Below are 21,432 nucleotides of genomic sequence, written 5' to 3'. Positions count from 1 at the left end.
TAACAGCCTCATTTCCCCTTCCCATCATTAAGTCGGTTAAATCATCGAGTCTATAGTGCAGATTATATCTATCTTTGGTCAAGTTCTATGTCCTTGGGGCAGACATGTAACAAATTGTTTGTTTGCAATTGGATTTTTTTTTGTTTTATATTATTACATCTTTGTGAAAAAAAAACACATCATTTCACTTATCACCAACACTCTAAATTCCCAGTCAGCCAACAAAGCGAACTACACAATGTGCACACGCCCGCAACCACCGTCTCACACAGCGTTCACGGACTATATCAACACACAATGAAGTACAGTAAACAGTAAACGAGGCAATTTCTCTTTTTTAAAACAATGATTTGCCATAAGCGTACATTTACTAGAATAGCAGCACTTGACATCTATGTTGCTGGTTACCAAAATGCTGATAAAAATACCATACACAGTAAGAACATGCTTGAATCCTGAAAGATATTGTCTTCAACAGTATTTCGTTTTGAAAGGAAAATAACCTCAGTATCGATTTGTGGACTTCTAAAAACAAAAACAAACAAAAAAATCCATCTGGAAGCAATCTTCTTAAATGATTCAAAGCATTAAAAAAGAATGAGTCCTCAGTGAAAATTTTTATCATGAACAAATCTCTGTGACATACATCCAATGAGTTTGAAAATCAACAATACAAATTGCGCTGATTACATTAACTGTATTGATAAACTCATTTTTTTAATGTGACATATACTATGTGTCCACCATCACAAACGTTACACCAGTTAGAACACAAAATTTTTTTCTTTAAGCAATATTTCAATATCTCCATCTTTTTCACAGTTTGTGGTTGCATATCCTAGCTAATTATGACTGTACGCTGTTGCATTGAACTTTCGTCACTGTACAACTAAATTAGAAAGGTGACTGCCAAATTTTTAAAAAATTACTTTTAGTCTGATATTATTTTTGTGTTCTGCAGACCAGTGTGATAAGATATCTGTACTGAGCATTCGTCTCTCAGTGAAGAAAAAAAAAATCACCTCTCCAAAATGCGTGGGTAATGCTTCCCTCTAATACTTTCCCTTATTCCAAGTACCAGAATACATTGTTGGGGCCCTGAATAGCTAACATATATTACAGTATATACCAACATCATGACAATTATAGCACATATGAAAGAAACCTGGCAAAACATACATCTTGACCAGTCCATTCTTTTTTCACTACTTCTTGTACTTGGTGTTTGGATTGGAACCTTTTACTTATGTTCGTTACTTTAAGCTACATACTATCCTTTTATATCTTAAACTAGAAAAAACATGCTCTGTGTTATTTCCCTTCAGATTCACCAAACTGTTCCTCTGTGAAGTTTTCTGTTTTTAAGCACTTCAACGTGCAGTTTTCTTTTTTTCTGACCAACATGTCATATTTTTCCTCCATCTGATGAAGAAAGGCAAAGTTCACAGGATTGAAATGTTGGCGTTTGGGCTTCAAAGGAAATAACGGGATCAATTTCCATGAACTACTAGTATGCGGCTTGTAACTGCGAGTCTCAAAGGCATGGTACTGTTTTGGTTGAGATAGAGATTCAGACTTTAACTTTTTGCAAGCAAATTAGAAACAACTTATGAAATATGAAAGAGCATCAAATTCTTAGGGTACATGTAATTTGAAGTTAATTTGATTAAAATTGTTGGTTTTGAAACGGCCGAGAAATTTTTTAAAAAAGTGACACAGAATAATGATTAAAAGTGGGTGCCACCTATTATTAGGACCTCTTTGTTTTTGTAAATCTCAGCCTTTTCAAAACCAATTTTTAACAAATAAATTTGGAATTCCTCTTGGTAATGTTTACTCTTTAATATGTCATAACAGGGTTCTCATTATTTTACAAAATTTCCATCTCAGCCCCCATCTCAACCAAAAGTAGGCCATCCCTCATCCCTTTAATGCTACCCTAAAAATTGGAAGTAGATCCATATCAAATCATATTGTAAATTAAGTTTGCCAAGTAGTGTTGTGCACATTTTGATATCAGGCCTTGTTTTACTTCATAACTAAAGAAAAAAAAGAACAAAAAAGATCAGAAAAGAAGCATCTAATCTGGATTAGTAGAAATTCCTAATATATACACGTCTTTCATATATATATATATATATATATATATTCAACTTCTATAATAGTTCTGAAAGCACATTGTGATAACATTTGAGAAGTTTGGATGGATGCATTCCACATGTAAGTTCAGGTTCTAATGACATCCTGCATACGGAATATGGATGCGGACCGGATAGCCTGGCAGGGTTGTTTCTGGAGAGAGAGAGAGAGAGAGAGAGGGAGAGAGAAAAAAGAAAGAAAGAAAAGAATGAGGAAAGTGACATGGGCATTTTAATCTTTGGTGAAGACACAATGACAAATACGCTAATAAAGACATAACTTGATTTCCTCTATATGTAGTGTTTCCTTAAAACGGTAAAGTATATTTTATACAGTAGATCCTAATTGTAGCAATTTAAACGTGAATACACAATGAAATACAAAATGTAGGAAACTTTCATGATCCAAATATCCAATTCTTTCCATTAAGCTTTTTATCATCCATTCAGAAGAATTTCAAGGTAGTGCTTGCCTGATACTGCAACTGGATACATTCAACACTTTCGTGCATATAATAACTCCGTGACCTTTCACATCGATACCCTCATAACTAATCAAAGTCAAGTTGCTTAGAGGTTGTGGTAACTTTGGCATCCAAAGGTAAATACAATACCATGGTAGCAATGCTCTACAGTCAATAAAAATCACGGTTTTTCATCTAATTTACAATCACCAGCAAAATCACAACAGAAACTAAAATGCTGCAAGGCCCAGGTATAAAACCTGTATAAAACAAAAATAATTTGATGATCTGCTGAGTAAATGTTAAGTTATTGCAAGATGAGATTAGGATAGATGTACGTGTGAATGGATGACTGCAACAATATAATGACTCCTGCAATCATCTTTGACAGAAGCTAAAAAAAAAAAAACAATCAGCGTTAATTCATGTAAATCTTGGTTGTTAGTGATTGACTACATGCATATGCAGTACTGCATTCATTTAGCAAAACATGCGTTAATTTTCTGCCCAATGAACGATCGACAGTCAACAAATGGTCAAGATGTCAAAGGCTTGACAAAATATTCCAACCTATTTGGAGTTTACATTTTACATACATTATTGCTTACCTCCCGTATTTCCTTTCGAAATAGAGTACAGGATGCACAGATTAGAAGTTGGTAGTCGGGACATCTGTCTCTTTCTTTTTCTCTCTTGTCCATAGTTGGCTGTGGTTTGCAGGGTCCATTTTGTCCACTTTGTGCTAATTCTGGTCGAAAATGTTTTAACGAAAACTTAAACAAGTTATCATTTTTATGAGTGAAAAAGGAGACTTATACTGCAATAAAAAAACAAACACATTCATCATGAATTAGAATTAATCATCACGATCTCATGGATCCCTTAGTGTGAGATTTTGGATCTTCAGGTCACTGTCAACATTAATTTGTATTACATGTAATACATTAATCATGTCCTTGTTATTATCATCTTTGATGCTCTAAAGCCATATCTTCCTGAAAATCAATTATATAGGATGGAAGTTATCTTGACACCTGTAATTCCTGTACACAAATATTTGATTGTATCATGCTCTCATTTGTATGTGGATTAGGATATGATTTCCTTGCATAAATTGGTTTGTATTCATGAGATAATATTCCTAATTTCAAATCGTTGACACTTACTTGTGAGCTGTAAAGGGCATTTACATCGCAGTCAAGACATCTTTCTATCTCCCTCTCACTCTAGTGGATGTGATCTCAAACTCAGCATGTCCATTTGTTGCTGACACCTTGATAAAAATAAAGAACAATACATCACAGCATATTACCCTTACAATGAATGTCATACTTGACGCAACATGATAATAATGGAAAGTAAATCGATTTGAGACTACAGACGTATTTTCATCTGTGCACCCCTTAAACACTTGTGTCACCACCATTTCCAATTGACATGGTTGAGAAATATTTCCTTACAATTTGATTACATTTATGTTTGATTTTTATATCATCTCCTCTGAGATAGAATACCGTTCTTTCATATGATCCTCTACAATAGAACATGCAATGAATTTACATGAAAACAAGAATACACATTTAATCATAGATTTGGTCCTCTTTGTATATAAATGGAAATATAAAATTCTTCTCCTATCTTTGTTTGCAAAGTACTTGTACACAGTGTATTGTAATGCAACTGTCAAAGTGAAAACATGCTTGTTACAATTTATTCAAATGGAATAGGAATATTTAATACTCAATGTATTTAGATTTGGCATTATTTTGAACTGGGCACTTAACTGATACATTTGATACTCAAACACTTAGTAACTTAGTATTTAAAAGATATTTCAAATTAGACCGCTATAATATATTTCAGACATTTACAGTTTCTTACCTTCTGGTTGTTCTGCACTTTGTTGCAGGTAGAAAGAGCTCAGACTTTACAATTAGATTTTGGCAAGTCAGGATATGTCTATCTCCGACGAAGTTTGAAGACAGGACTCAGTCTGTCCACTTGTTGGTACATCTAGCTGAAAACAGAAATTAACATGACTCGAATAATTTTTTTTTTTTATCTTTAAAGTAGAGCATTATAAGCTAACAGTGAAAAAAAAAATCAAATTGAAATTTGATTGTTTTGAAAAGGCATCTTATCATTGACATAATTTTCTTTATTCCCCATGCAAATCAATTCAAACTTTAAATATATCTCTGTTATTGAGATGTGATTTTTTTTTTTTAGCTTTTTGAAAAAATAAAAAAAAGGAGAAGAAAGATATTCAGGTTTCAGTGAGTCGGTATAAACGATCCATTAAAAATGTAATATTTACATTTTTTTTTCAAATAAACCTTTAATCTATGACTGAGACATTAACATAAGAAGTTGGTACTTATGAGTAAAGACATTTCTAAATAGTTCCTTTTTGACTTAGATCTATTTGTAAACTAGAAGAGTACATGTAAATGATTCACAGATTAGGAGAGGTTGGCAGTCAGGACTGAACACTTTCTCTCTCTCTCTCTCTCTCTATCTTTCGGGCATATTCGAATGGCAAAATCACTTGGTTGTAGACTCGTTTTTATAAAAACACCTAGGCCTAAATCCTAGACTCTTTTTCTAAACCCATGTGGAGCCTAGGTCTACAGTACCAGAAAGAGTGGAGTCAACCTTAGACCTCTGCTCTAGAGACTAGTATGCTAACGTTTAGAGCTAATGTTATGATATTCTAATGTTAGATCTAACGTGAACTTTTAGATCAAAGTTAGCCTAGATATATAATATATGCATAGATTTTAGAACCTCTAGATGTCTAAACTTAGGTCTAGCTAGGCCTTGTTAGTTGGGTCTTTACAACAAAACTGCCTAGATATCTAGTAGGTTACTAGAAACCTCTAACGTTTGGTAGAATCAGTGCCAGTGGCCCAGATCTTGACTAACGTTAGATCCTAATCCTAGACGCCAGCTATTTATACTTCAGAACCCCTAGATTTTATATACTAAGTAGGTCCGTAGGCCTATTTGATTAAACTCTAAACGTTAGTAGATATAGGGCCTACATCTACACATTCTGTATAGACTACAGCCCCTTGCCCTGGACCTGGCTCTAGCCCTACAAATACATCTAACGTTAGTAGTAGTGGGCCTGTACTGTCTGCATTATACAACATTACTGCTAATGTGCTAGGGCCTAGCCCGATTGAATTGTTTTGGCATAACACTAACATTAACAGGAGTAGCCGTAGGCCTACATCTAACAGACACGTAGTAACAGTAACCCCTAACTTAACTGCGACCAGCCCCAACACGCAGTGTGTAACTGTGTACACGGAGCGTCCCGGGGTTACCCCTAACTATACACAGCCCAGTCGCTGTACATGGTACGTACGGCGTAATTACAGCGTCTGGTCGGGCTAAGTAACCCCTAGCTAGAAATGTCTAACGACAGTTAGAGAGAGTGTAACCGTTAGATAGATTAGACCTAACGTTAGACGAGGATCCAGTCTAACTGCATGTGATGAGGCCATAGATTAGAAACCTAACGTTAGATCGAACGAACAGAAGACACCTCTAACGTTAGATCTAGACGTAGACCTATACTATGTAGGCTTCTTTTCGCACCGTGTCTAACGTTAGACGTGCCTTACGCCACTAACAAGCACCTCCGGCACGGTCGGGTGGCGGCCCGGGGGTTGGTAGGCATGCCCACGGGATCGGTGCGAAATACAGTCATTAGAGACATCGGCCTAACGTTAGATTCTAACTGTTACTAGCGCTTGAACCTTGATATTTACCAAGTCTCAGATCAAAGTTGGATATCTAACTGTTAGATCAAAACAGATTTTCAAGTTCCCTTATGCAGTGCAATAAAGAACTATGTATTTATTTACTAATTTACTTACATTCGAAGGAAATAATCCATTTTTCAGTCACCACGTTTCCAACTCAACGATCGAAACATGCAGCTCTACCTCTCGCGAGAGATACCTGTGTATGTAGACGTACGCAGTGCCGCACACGTATTAAGTATTTGCGCGCACACAAGCAGCGCGGGGCTACTGGAAAATGCTCGAAAATGCATTTTCTGGGGTGGTATTCTGAGGTCGTAATTAAGTCTGTAATTAACTTCGTGATTAAGTCGTGAAGTTAATAGGCCCTTAATCATGGGCAAAATCGGTATTCTGAGGACGTAATTAAGGTATGATTAAGTCCCCTGTAATTATCTTAGGTCCCTCCCATCTAATTGTTATTCCATCCAATCAGACGCGTTGTTAGAAGCCAAAATGATGATTACACGCGCAAATATGTCCTCAATGCGCGCTCCGGCACGCCCCCTGTAATTACAACCCAAGAGCTCCGTGCGCACACTCCGGTATTTGATTACAACCCCTCGCGAAGATCTCAACCTCTTTGCTCACATAAAATGACAAAATTCCTGGAAGATCGGCTATATTTCTTGTTTTCTCTGAATTCTACGGATACCATGATAACAAGATTCAACCGCTCCTCGGTTACCGAAGACGGTAAGCATCGTTGTGGCAGAGAAAACACGATGTAATGCGTGATATCGGAGTAGTTATAATGACACTCTTTGGTATCATTAAGTTTTCCATTAACTTTCATACTTAATTACACCCTCAGAATACCGATTCGTAATTAACTCTGTGATTAAGTCCTCTCAGAGGTGCACGCGCATTGACACGCGCAAACGCGTAGGTCCTTCCCGCCAAAACGCTTGTTGCTATGGTAGTTAATATATCCCCTACTTAATCATGCTCTCAGAATACCAAATCGGTAATTAAGTGCTAATCAGATACTTAATTAGCTCTCAGAATACGGCCCCTGATTTTCTGGATGTTCAGAGTTTTGATTAAAAGTAAAAATTTCTTCAAGAAAACTTGAAATAATATTGATAAATTCCATTAAAGAAGCATGTCTAGTTTTATAAAATGTTGAATTACTTTTCAAAAATAATCTCTTTACCTTGGAAAAACAAACTTTGCAGAACGTTTATTAATCTGTGAATATTATTTCGAGAAAACAACACCCAAACATTTGAGAGCCCCATATATGGCTGTACAAAATGACTTTTTAAAATGCTAAGGAAACACATTTAAATTGCAATTTCATTTAAAGGGACAATTAAAACTCATGATCTTTCAAATATCAATTGAATGCAAGCAAAAAATAAAAATCGTGATTTTTGACATGCTTTTGAATTTTGTGCTAAAAATGACATTTTTCAGCAAAAATGCGCTTGACATCCGGCCGTACGCTATTCCTTAGTATTTTTGCAAGACTTTCAGCATGAGAACGGAGCATTAACAAAAAATGCCGTCGAATCCTACTTATCTAAAGCCTTTTTTTAGGTTTGGCTGGTCTACTAATAACAAAAGCCTGGCTGGACGCATGGTATTAGCGCTAGGGGGTGACGTCACAAAAGAAAAAAGAAAAGATGCGCAATTTAAAGCAATAAAGTGCGAAGGTTATTATGACGCAAGAAAACCTAGGCGCGTATTAAAGTAAGCGCGTGACGTAATAAAAGAAATTAAGGAAGATGCCTTAGAAAAATAAACAAACAATTAGACAAAACAAAAAACAAAAGGCAAGGCGTCACAAAAGAAAGGTCCAAGATGAAGAGCGTAAGGTGAGCAAAAAGCGCATCTAGAAAGAGCCGTCATAAAAAGAAAGTTTTTGCGCTTATACCATGCGTCCAGCCAGGCTTTTGTTATTATTATTTGTAAAATGGGTTCAAGAATGTAGCCAATAGGAAGCGCTGAAATGAGACACACCTCCTTCCTTTACTTCAGTATAATTACACTGCCTGTAATCCTATGGTAAATTGCCGATCGTCTGTGCGCGCGGCTCCTTTGAATTGCAGTGCCTGCAATGCTAAATATGCGAAGTCCAGAGGTTAGATATCGCGATATCGATAGCCCAGCGAAACGAACGAAAAATGGCTGCCTCCAGCTCGGATCCGTTGCAGGCGCAATTTGAACTGTTAAATGACGAGGAATTGGATGAATTAATCAATGGAACTGATTCGGCGAGCACGAAGCGGTCTCTGAAATTCGGATGGCAAAGATTTGAGGCCTTTGTGAAATTTACCAAGACTTCATTGATTGATATTTCCCGTGAAATTTGGATCAAGGAAGGAGGACGGCACATCGTACAGCAAACGTAGTATTCAGTCAGTCAGCAAGGTATGCAGTACAGCGTCACTATCTAGACTAGACGAACAAGATTTTGACATTTGTGACAAAAGCACATTTCCGAAAAGCAATAGAGTGTACAAGGCAGTTCTTGTAAAGCTGAAATAGAGTGTACAAGGCAGTTCTTGTAAAGCACAGTCCAAGAAGAGCGTAGAACTTCAAAGACATGATCTTTCTGATGCCAGTGTTACTACTGTTAGATCTACTACTGTTGCTGGTGAAGAACATAATCGTCATGATCATGGAACAGAGTCAGAGGAATTGTCAATTTCTATTCAGAGTTCTCAGACGCAGAGTCAGGTTCAGGAGTATCGGTATCGAAGTGTCTCCATTTTACAAAACTCACCTCAAGTTCGCACTTCTAGTGCACCTCACTTCCATTTCCAGAACTGCGAGGTGCACTTCCACCATAAGCAAGGCAATTGGAACTTGTACATGAGTTGATGTTTGTATTAGTCTTCATTTCACTGTTCATCTTCAATTTGGTTGACGTTCACTTCACTTCGACGTTCACTTCACTTCGACGTTCACTTCACTTCACTACTTCTTCATCTTGAATTTGGTTGACGTTTACTTCACTTCGACGTTTATAGGTAAGTAAATAACTCATAGACCCATTTTATAAAACTAATGATGCACAGGATTATTTCGTGGCGTAAGTGAAGGTGCGGCGCACCCTCGAGTATTGACAATGGTGCAACATGCACTCGGCTGCGCCTCGTGCATGTTGCACCATTGTCAATACTCTCGAGTGCGCCGCACCTTCACTAACGCACTCTTTCCTGTGCATCATTAGTATATTATAAAATGATTCAAGAATGTAGCCAATTGGAAGCGCTGAAATGAGTCACGTGCGCGTGCATCAATTTCTCACTAACATGCACGGCCTGATGTCACAATGTTTACACTAGCAGTGCGCACTCAATCAGTTGTTACAAGTGCGTCGCGCGCTACTATACGCGCTGTCAATCCTGTAAACAACTTCTAGTTCGGGCTGCCGGCACGGCTGGTCTTTCTTGTGTGCATAACATGTGTGGCGTACGTATACTCTTATACGTACAGTACTTATATGTGCGGGATTTCCGAGTGCGACATGCGTAAATGTTTGGGACGAACATCTTCGGACATCGATTCTTGAGCGAGTGCCACATGTAGCTGACTGGTATTGACCCACAAAGGTACGTGAAAAATGTTAGTTTTCGACCCATTTTATAAAACAAATGATGCACAGGATTATTTCGTTGCGTTAGTGGAGATGCAGCTCACTCTCGGGTATTTACAATGTAGTGCATGTTTCACAATTGTAAATACCCTCGAGTGCGCACTCTATCCTGTGCATCATTTGTATATTGTATCTTGGCAACTTATGCGTCTTCTTCGTTTCTTGCATCAAATTGTTTATGTTCAGACTTACTTTGATAAAGGTCTTTGACCGAAACGTCAGTCCAATTTTTTGGCTCCTGCGGTGTTTATACGACTGATTTTTACTCTTGATATATATATATATATATATGTATATGTGTGTGTGTGTGTGTTATGATACAAAATATTTCAACACGTATGCCCCCTTTACTATTGCTTATTTCTGTGTATTTTTGTTAATGCGCATGCGCAATTGTTTGTCGTTGTCATAGAAGAAATCATAACAAAAGAACGCTTCCATCCACTGAGCTGATCCGAGTCCAACGTTACCGGACACGCCGCACTCTCGTTTGTTTTGTGGATAATTAAACCACATTTAACACCAGTTAATATCGGTAAGTTTGAACAAATGTTAAGTAGATATCTTTTTATTCATTGTGTGACAATGTATGCAAATATTGATTATTTACAGAGTTATTTGAAGTAATTTTGTTGAAATTTATTAGGCACTCTGATGCCGAAGTAAAGGAGAGTCAATGAATATTGATAGATTACACTTTGTCGAATTCTAGCCGTAATGAATTCATTTACAAGGCTAAAAATGTGCCAGTTAATTTAAGATAAAGAATTTCGTTGACATTCTTTGAGTAGAAGCATCTTGTTCAGATCTTTCCTGCCTCTCTGATGATATGATTTGTTTGATGTTGCATTGCCAATGCGAAGGATTGAATTGTTGTAAATGTAGATTTATCTAACGCAAAGAATAAGAAATTTGTGGATTTTGCCATTTTCGTGTGCGGTGTGCCGGTGTCCAAATGCGCTATGTGGCTTACTTTTGGGGCACGCGCGGGGCCGGGGTAGCGCTTTCTTGATGCGCGCATCCTTCTAGGTGCATGCGCGTACCCCTGCTTGCTACCCTGGATGGGAATATGACGAAATAATGGTGTTATTATGACGTCAACAATACCGTTATTATTATGTTAAAAATGATCTAATTAGCATAATATGCTAATTAGATCATTGTTAACATAATAATAACGGTATTGTTGACGTCATAATAACACCATTATTTCGTCATATTCCCATCCAGGGTAGCAAGCAGGGGTACGCGCATGCACCTAGAAGGATGCGCGCATCAAGAAAGCGCATCAAGAAAGCGCTACCCCGGCCCCGCGCGTGCCCCAAAAGTCATGACATCGCCAATTTGGCAACCTTCAAGTCCTGTGGCGATAGGGGAGCGGTGAAGCAGCAGGTGCGGATACACTGGGAGCTGTAGTCGTAAACCTACACACAGGCGGCTCAGGACATGTGGTCGCTCTTCACTGGACCGAGGCGGCAGTGGAGTTCGGCAGCCTTCTGAGCGACCGAGCAGCCCTCTTGAGGATCGCTCTGCTCGCCTCCTCAGCAAGAGGACGGGGCTAGAAAAGGTGCCCTAAACATAGTCTGCCTCATCTTACCCTGGCCAGCATACCGCGGCTGGCGGGGATCCCCCTCTAGCGGTCGAAACACAAGAAAAATGAAAACAAAAGCGCTCACCCTAGCATCATGGAATGTGAGAACTCTACTTGATGACACGAAAGCAAACAGGCCAGAGAGACGCACTGCACTGGTCGCCAGAGAACTGGCTCGCTACAATGTTGACATAGCTGCTCTTAGCGAAACACGGTTAGCAGAGAGAGGTCAGTTAACTGAAATTGGTGGTGGCTACACATTCTTCTGGAGTGGACGTAGCAGTAAAGAGAGAAGAGAGACTGGTGTTGGATTTGCTGTCAAATCCATCCACGTGCAGAAACTAGCAAGCATCCCTGTGGGACTCAATGACCGTCTGATGTCAATGCATCTCCCACTTGGAAAGAAGACAAGTGCAACCATCATTAGTGCCTATGCTCCGACCATGACAAACCCTGATGAGGTCAAGGACAAATTCTATGAGGAACTTGATTCTCTCATCGCTTCTTCAAAGTCTGAAAAGCTCATTATCCTTGGTGATTTCAATGCTCGAGTAGGGGCCGACTATCATGCCTGGCACAATGTAGTAGGAAAACATGGCATTGGAAACTGTAACAGCAACGGGCATCTCCTCCTCAGATTTTGCTCCTCTCATAACCTAGTAATCACCAACACCATGTTTCGACTACCGACTCGGAACAAGACGTCATGGATGCACCCTCGTTCGAAGCATTGGCATCTTATTGACTATGTGATCGTCAGAGCGAGGGACAGGCAGGACGTGAGAGTGACTAAGGCCATGTGTGGTGCTGACTGCTGGACGGATCATCGCCTGATCATTTCAAAGTTGAAACTCCTAATCCAGCCCAAGAGAAGGCCACAGGGCCAGAAAGTAAAAAAGAGACTGAATGTCAACAATCTCAAAGACCCCAAGAAGCTGCAAGACTTCCAAGAACACATGCATAACAACATAGCAGACCTTCAGCTAAACCAGTCTAGCATCGAGGATCAGTGGGCAACATTTAGGGATGCTGTTCACTCTGTCGCCCTTGAATGCCTTGGTCCAGCCACTAGGTACCATCAAGACTGGTTTGATGAAAACGACGCAGAAATTCAGGAGCTCTTAGATACTAAACACAACCTTCTACGTCTACATCAGAATGATCCCTCCAGCATGGCAAAGAAAGCTGCATTCACCAAGGCCAGCAGCAAGGTCCAAGCAAAACTACGCCACATGAAAGACTCTTGGCTTAGTGCTAAGGCCGATGAGATCCAAAGCTTTGCCGACAGAAACGACATGAAGAACTTCTATGATGCCCTGAAAGCAGTCTATGGGCCAAAACCGTCCGGATCATCCCCAATTCTCAGTGCTGATGGTTCTACGCTGCTCACAGAGAAGAAGCTGATTCTAGATAGATGGGCTGAACACTTCAACAGCGTACTAAATCGACCAGCCCAGATCAACAATGAAGCCATCAATCGCCTCCCCAGGTGCCCATAAATCACAAGCTTGATGTGCCCCCTTCAAAGAAGGAAATCGACACAGCCATCACACAGCTGTCTAGTGGGAAAGCCCCAGGCTCTGATTCCATCCCTGCTGAAGTGTACAAAAAGGGTGGCCCAATCACCCTCATTAAGCTCACCAAGCTGTACCAATCCATGTGGAGCAAAGAACAGTTACCACAAGAATTCAGAGATGCTACAGTTGTTCACATCTACAAACGGAAAGGAAATCGCCAGGCTTGTGACAACCATCGAGGCATCTCCCTCCTGTCTATAGCAGGCAAGATCCTGGCCCGAGTCCTCCTCAATCGCTTACTGGAACATCTGGAGCAGGGTCATCTCCCTGAAAGTCAATGCGGCTTCCGTGCAGGTCGAGGTACCACTGACATGATTTTTGCTGCCCGCCAGCTTCAGGAGAAGTACATTGAGCAGCATCGTGACTTATACACAACCTTTGTCGATCTGACCAAGGCCTTCGACACGGTTAGTCGTGAGGGACTCTGGAAAATTATGGGAAAGTTTGGCTGCCCCCCGAAGTTCATCACAATTGTCCGCCAGTTTCACGATGGGATGACTGCCAAAGTTCTTGACAATGGTGAACTCTCCAATGCCTTTCCAGTGACAAATGGAGTAAAGCAGGGCTGTGTCCTGGCCCCGACACTATTCAGCATGACGTTCTCGGCAATGCTCTCAGACGCCTTCAAAGACTGCGAACCTGGCATCAACATTAGGTACAGGTCGGATGGAAAGCTCTTTAATCTTAGGCGCTTGAAGGCCATCACGAAGGTGAAGGAGACCGTCATCAGAGACTTCTTGTTTGCTGACGACTGCGCACTCAATGCCAATAGTGAGGACGAGATGCAGTTGCAGATGGACAGATTCTCCTCAGCCTGTGACAACTTCGGCCTCACCATCAGCACCAAGAAGACTGAAGTGATGTTCCAACCAGCCCCAGGGAGCCAGTACCACAAACCACAAATCCAGGTGAACGGACAGACCCTCCAGGCAGCAAAGACCTTCACCTATCTGGGCAGTACCCTCTCCAACTGTGTCACAATTGATGCTGAGATCAACAACAGGATTTCTAAAGCCAGCAGTGCTTTTGGGAGACTCAGAAAAAATGTTTGGGAGAGGAGAGGGATCAGCCTTTCAACAAAGCTGAAAGTCTACTGTGCAGTTGTTCTCACCACGCTTCTCTATGGCTGCGAAACTTGGACTTTGTACCGGAGACATGAGAGGCAAATCAACCACTTCCATATGCGATGCCTCCGCAACCTCCTTCGCATCCGCTGGGAGGATAAAGTTCCGGACACAGAGGTACTGAAGCGGGCAGGCATCCCCAGCATCATTACCAAAATCCGCAAGGCCCAGGTGAGATGGGCAGGCCACGTCACCCGCATGTCTGACGACCGCATCCCGAAAAAGCTTTTCTATGGGGAACTCGCTGATGGGAATAAGCGTAAGGTGGGAGGACAAAAGAAGCGCTTCAAAGACAACCTGAAGTTCTACCTAAAAGACTTCTCCATCAACACCGAGTCCTGGGAGACACTTGCCGCAGATCGCCCTTCCTGGCGCCACGCTATTGCTATAGGGGCCCGTAGAGCAGAGGAGCAGCGCGTCAAGCAGGCAGAGCACAAACGCCAGATGCGAAAAGCAAGAGCAGCCAACCCCAGCAGTGTAGCCCCTACCCACTTCTGCCCTACCTGTGGGAGAGGCTTTCTTGCCCACATTGGCCTCATCAGCCACCTCCGAACCCATCGAGCCAATTGATGTCATTGGTCATCCTCGAGAACGAGGGACGAACACACACACTTGACAGTGAGTAATGATGAAATGGATATGTTTTGCAGGTGGCTGAGGCATACTCTCGCCATCACGGAGTTTGTCAGGACTTTGTTGTCTGTCTCCTGTTTTAACGGTAATTATAACCTTTGTAAATTGTAAATATTTGTAATACAATACTACGTTGGCGAGGCTTATATCCAATATGTTTTTATGAATATTTGTACCCTTGTTTTGCAAAGGTCGCCAATAGTTTGTCACCTGATGTGAGAGGTTTTGCAGGTCTTTGCTTTCATTGGTGTATTTCCTCATTTCTTGTTAGATGTATCTTATTTTCGACACACTATTACGTGAAAGTATTATTTTACTTCATCGCTATCTTCTTCTCCCTCTTTTCCTCCTGCGTCTTCTTCTACTTCTTCTCCTTTTTTGCTTCATCTTCTTATTTCCTCTCTCATTATCATAATTATCTTATCGTGTATTTTCTTATTACAATTGTTGCTATTATTATTAACAGAATAGCTGTTATTTCCGTTGTTATTATCACGTGGATCTGTCTCTTTTAATGTGATGAGATATTCGCTAAACTATTGTTGTATCATTTTGTTTCTTCTGATGTGCACAGCCTGGATCACGATGGAGATGGTTTAGCTCTCTACCTTGAACACAGTGTTGCGTTGTTTTAAGTTTAAATTTTAATTTCATTCTTTGTATTCTTGTATTCCAAAATATATCATTTTGTAATTGTTATTCAGAATTTCTAAAAAAGAATAAATTTGATATTCAATCTAAAAGAATGCGTCGTTCTTTCTCCCCCAGTCTTCTTATTTGAACAACGGATTTAGAAAATTGCTCTCCAACTTTAATATTTATATTTCTTTTGTATTTACTTAAATACCGAGTGGACGCCTATTTGTCCCGTCGGTGACATAATTTTTGGTGCCGAAACCCGGGAAGATTGAATGAAAGAACGATCACCGCAATTTGTGTTTTAGCGATATTATAACTGAATTCATAAATATTTAAACAAAACCAACGCAACACTGTGGACTGTGGACCGAGGACTACCTGACCACGATGGATACACCAGGACCACCACATCTGTCTCCCATCACGCCGTATGAATCACCATGTGACACCCCCGTTTCTCAACGTACACCCAGCATGACGACAGCAAGGCTATCACCCCTACAGCTGGCCGGATTCGACCCGATGCCTGCCCCAGAAGTTCATCATGGACGCTACTCCAGCTCCACCCCGACGCTCCTTGTATCACAGCAGTTGAAGAGTGTTAATGTGTTCACAGGTAAAGGGGGTATGAGTGTTGATGACTGGGTGCGTGACATGCGTTACCTTCTTGATTCTAGAGGAAACATTTCTCCCCGCGCGAGTTTTAACGAAGTCGTCAGACACACGGGTGGTAGGGCTCGTGACCTGGTCCTGAATCTAGAGCTTCAGGGAGGAGAACTGTCGGCCGAGAGGGCATTCAGAGAACTGCTCGATGAGTATGGGGATAGTGATGTCACATCATCACCCATGGCAAACTTCTACTCACGCACGCAACAAGCCAATGAGACGCCGTCGGAGTACGCAGTAGCTTTAGAGGCTAAACTAAGGACTGCACGAGATCGTGACCAGGCAGCCCTCTGTGGAGAGTCGGTCCGTGACGCTATGCTAACCACACAGTTCATGTACGGCTTACGCAATCAGAAGGTGAGAGCCCGTCTGGCACCAATGAGGCCAAGAGACATGTCATTCCGGGAGCTTCGGAAAGAATTACGGGTCATCGTGCGGAAGAGAAACTTGCCTCTGCCCAAGTGTACAGACAGCAGACCAGGCCGAAGGAAGGGAAAGAGGGAAACACCCAAGATCTGGATAAAGTTGTGAAGATGGTGAACGAGCTGGCCGTTACTCAGGAGAGACAGATGGACCTGTTCCATCAAACGATAGAGGAACAGCACCGTCACATCAAGAGTCTTGAACAGCGGCTTCAAGAAAAGGAACAAGTTAACAAAGGAGAAAGACAGATCCGCCGACAACTGTTGATCTGTTACCGATGCAGACAACCTGGGCACATCGCCAGCTCCTGCCCAACCCTTCATACGCAGTCAAACTAGGACGATCCACAGATGAAGGGCAATCTGTGGGTGTAGGATTATATGAGCAACGCAGCCCTAAAGGAGGAGAGGTGAAGCATGGCCATGGTGAATCGTTAATAGGACCAGTGAACAACACTACGGTGATGATTTGTGGTCAACCGTGTACGGCTATCTTAGACACTGGTTCTCAGATAACGACGATCACAAAAGACTTTGTCTTAAGCAACCCCCACCTCCAGAAGCAAGAAATCCAATTAAGTCCTGTAAGAATAGAAGGAGCCGGAGGTCAAGACATTCCTCATGACGGTATCATCCTATTAGACATTCAAATGCTCGGGACTGAAGTGAAATCAGTGCCGGCTTTGGTAGTCCCAGGAATTGGACAGGATGGACAAGTATCTTGCTTGTTAGGCACCAATGCTCTACGTGCATCCCGTGACAGAATTCACACGATGTACGGAAAGGACTTCATGGCAAAAGTAAAGGAGATGTCGACTCCCTACTTCTTGGCGTTCCAGGTATTGAACTGTGATGGCCTTGATCTTGCTGACGAGACTGGATACGTTGGAGATATACGGTTTGAGGGAAAGAAACCGCTAACAATAAATCCAGGACAGCGCATGGAAATCAGGGCCAGTACTCCAGAGTGCACACGTGGGCGCAGTTTTATGGCTCTGGTCGAAGGCTATGATTCGCACGGTATCAAAGTAGATGCTACATTCTCTCCTGTCGAAAACGAGAAGGTGACGGTAACAGTGTCTAACATGTCTGCAAACACAATGACTTTGAACAGAAATACACCACTTGGGAAGTTGGATATAGTAACTCAAATGCCGGAGATCCAAAATGAAGCTGATGGCAAACAAATTGAGTTGGAAGACTATGCCTCCCCTCAAGAGATATTGGTGAATATTTTCAGTCAAGAAGTCAAGACACAGATTCCTGATTTGAACCTACCGACTGGTGAGCTGACGCCTCCCGAAATGAAGGCACTGGAGGAACTGTTGCAGAGAAACGAAGATGTCTTTTCCAAGGATCCGGAAGACTTTGGATGTACTGACACAATTGTACATGACATCCCTCTCATTGACCCGACCCCCTTTCGTATGCCTTACAGACGAATTTCCCCATCTGACTTCAGTGAAGTGAAGGACCATTTGAAGGAGCTTCAAGCAGCCGGGATCACCAAACCAAGTAAAAGTCCCTTTGCATCGCCTATCGTTATCGTCAGGAAGAAAGACGGTAGAATTCGGCTCTGTGTGGACTACAGGAAGTTGAATACCCGTACAGTTCGCGATGCCTTTCCCCTCCCCAGAATTGATGAATCCCTGGATGCGCTGCAAAAAGCTAAATACTTCACAAGCCTTGATCTGATGTCAGGATATCTCCAAGTCCAAGTGGCACAAAAGGACCGGCAGAAGACGGCCTTTACTACTCCAATGGGACTGTATGAATACACAAGAATGCCTTTTGGACTGATGAACGCCCCAGCGACTTTTCAGCGTTTGATGAATACGGTATTCGGTGACATGCATCTCAGCGAGTTATTGATATACCTAGATGATGTAATCATCTTAAGTTCTACTCTGGAGGAACATTTGAAAAGACTAGAGCAGGTCTTCACCCGGTTGCGGCAGCATGGCCTTAAACTGAAACCAAGTAAATGTCACTTTCTAAGGAAAGAAGTGAAGTACCTCAGGCATGTCGTTTCAGAGGAAGGCGTAGCTACCGACCCGGAAAAGATCGCAGCCGTGAAAGACTGGCCTATTCCCAAGACGAAGAAGGAAGTCAGAAGTTTCCTCGGCTTTACAGGATACTATAGACGCTTCATTCGAGATTATGCGAAGAAGGCTAATCCATTGTTCGCTCTGGTTGGAAGCAAGGTGAAACCAGGCAAACGATCAGCCGTAGCAGACATCTGGACCCCGCAATGTCAAGAAGCTTTTCAATGTCTGAAGGAGACTTTGATATCGGCTCCAATTCTTGCATACCCTGACTTTGAACTGCCTTTCATTCTACAGACTGATGCATCCATATCTGGTCTAGGAGCAGTCTTAGCGCAGGAACAGGACGGGAAGGAGCGAGTGATTGCTTACGCCAGCAGAAGCTTATCACCCGGAGAGGCAAGGTATCCAGCACACAAGCTGGAATTCAAAGCTCTACATTGGGCGGCAACCGTGAAGTTTCGAGACTACGTTCTTGGTAGGAAGGTGACTGCAGTGACAGACAATCCTCTAACGTATGTGCTCGGAAAGGCACACCTCGATGCGCACGGTCAACGCTGGGTGAATGATCTGGCTCAATGTAACCTCGATATCAAGTACCGATCAGGAAAGTCGAATGATAATGCTGACAGTCTTTCCAGACTCTCGTCAGATGATGTGAGAAGGACGCTGGATCTCTCTTGTTCAGGAACCACTCGCACAGAAGAGGACCCGTCGCCAGTAAAAGTAGTTCAAGTCAATGTCATGGAAGTGCGTGATGCAGAGGAAGAGGCTTCAACGGTGGTTCCAGGCATGTCCCTCTGTGAAATCGCCCAATGTCAAAGACAAGATACGACTATACAACGCGTCATTGAGCTGCTTCAGACGCGCAACAAACCCAAATCACGAGAACTGAAGGAGGAAAAGGTCCCTGTGAGGATGCTGGTTCGTCATTGGAATCGACTAGAGATTTGTGAAGAGGGAGTTCATGTCAGACCGGATGACCGCAAGCTGTTGGTTCTGCCGAAGGGCATGAGGAAGAAGACACTGCATAGAGCACACCGAGATATGGGCCACCTTGGTGTTGAGCGGACACTGGCTCTCATGCAAGACAGATTCTTCTATCCAGGTATGAAATCTGTTGTCCAACAATATATCTCACGATGTCGACGATGCACTGTCAGGAAGACTAAGGAATGCAAATCGAGAGCCCCACTAATGCCGATCAAGAGTACGAGACCACTTGAACTGGTTTGCCTTGATTTTCTAAGCGTGGAGTCGTCAAGAGGTGGACTAGAAAACATCTTGGTGATAACTGATCACTTCACCCGACACGCACAAGCCTTCCCCACCAGGGATCAGACGGCATCAACTGTTGCAAAGACACTTTGGAGTAGGTACATTGTACATTATGGCATACCAGAACGCATTCACAGCGACCAGGGCAGGTGTTTCGAGGCAGCTGTAATTAAGGAACTTTGCGAAGTCCTTGGCATGGAGAAGAGCAGAACCACTCCATATCATCCCCAGGGGAATGGAATGACTGAGAGGTTCAACGGAACTCTCCTAAACATGCTTGGAACACTAGAACCTTCACAGAAGCCTAACTGGAAAGAATATGTGGAGTCAATGACACATGCCTACAATTCCACAAGGCATTCATGTACCGGTTACTCGCCATTCTTCCTGATGTTTGGGCGTGAGCCTCGCATTCCTCTCGATCTCATGGCTGGAAACGACGATGTTGATGAAGACGAGCCCCAGGAAGTATCAGCCTATGTTGGCGATCTACACAACACGCTACGGGAAGCTTATCGCGCTGCCGAGAAACAAGCGGACACTGCCCGCAAGAAAATGAAAGGGATCTACGACACTGCAGCGAGAGAAGCACCGTTTTGCAAAGGCGACAGAGTTTTATTAGCCAATAAAGCCATTATTGGTAGGCAGAAACTCGCAGACAGGTGGCTGGCAACTCATGGACTGTAGAAAGTAGAATGCCACAACAGGACGTTTATGTCATACGTAACGACGAAGGCAATTGCAAAACGGTCCATCGAAATCTACTTACTGCCTGCACGTTCTCAAGTGATGACGAGGAAGAGGAACTTGCGGTCGAGGAAGCGGCACAGACTCTTAAAAAATGTCGAGGCTCAACAAGAACGAGGAGGAAACCACAACGCTATGGAAGCGAGCACTCCACCTCAGTGTCTAATGCAGGCTAGTATGTTTGTCACATTAATGTAATAACTTTGTTCATCTCATTCATATTGGTCTAATTTCACTTATTGTTGAGGACAACAATAATTTTAAAGTGCGGGTGAGTGTTATGATACAAAATATTTCAACACGTATGCCCCCTTTACTACTGCTTATTTCTGTGTATTTTTGTTAATGCGCATGCGCAACTGTTTGTCATAGAAGAAATCATAACAAAAGAACGCTTCCATCCACTGAGCTGATCCGAGTCCAACGTTACCGGACACGCCGCACTCTCGTTTGTTTTGTGGATAATTAAACCACATTTAACACCAGTTAATATCGGTAAGTTTGAACAAATGTTAAGTAGATATCTTTTTATTCATTGTGTGACAATGTATGCAAATATTGATTATTTACAGAGTTATTTGAAGTAATTTTGTTGAAATTTATTAGGCACTCTGATGCCGAAGTAAAGGAGAGTCATTGAATATTGATAGATTACACTTTGTCGAATTCTAGCCGTAATGAATTCATTT

General features: G+C 42.0%; 1 protein-coding gene and 1 long non-coding RNA gene across 2 annotated transcripts; one reads left to right on the top strand and one right to left on the bottom strand.

Moving 5' to 3' along the window:
• Positions 1 to 2,194: 2,194 nt before the first annotated feature.
• LOC140241705 (uncharacterized) lies at positions 2,195 to 6,564 on the bottom strand. Its single transcript, XR_011902099.1, has 5 exons — positions 6,490 to 6,564; positions 4,484 to 4,619; positions 3,769 to 3,875; positions 3,211 to 3,350; positions 2,195 to 2,292 (listed from the first exon to the last, which is right to left on the bottom strand). It is a non-coding gene; the product is annotated as an uncharacterized lncRNA (long non-coding RNA).
• A 5,113-nt stretch (positions 6,565 to 11,677) lies between these two features.
• Positions 11,678 to 13,111, top strand: LOC140241999 (craniofacial development protein 2-like). The gene has a single exon (XM_072321741.1). It carries the CDS (start codon positions 11,678 to 11,680, stop codon positions 13,109 to 13,111), a length of 1,434 nt encoding a protein of 477 aa, XP_072177842.1.
• Positions 13,112 to 21,432: the final 8,321 nt, after the last annotated feature.

The sequence above is a fragment of the Diadema setosum genome, chromosome 18 (genome assembly GCF_964275005.1).
Source record: "Diadema setosum chromosome 18, eeDiaSeto1, whole genome shotgun sequence".
NCBI classification, from domain to species: Eukaryota; Metazoa; Echinodermata; class Echinoidea; order Diadematoida; family Diadematidae; genus Diadema; species Diadema setosum.
Note: the sequence above shows the minus strand (reverse complement) of the source record. Positions and strands in the feature narration are given on the sequence as shown.

Coding starts and splice junctions, on each gene's coding strand:
- LOC140241999 (XM_072321741.1), top strand. CDS start 11,678: ATGAAAACAAAAGCGCTCACCCTAGCATCATGGAATGTGAGAACTCTA.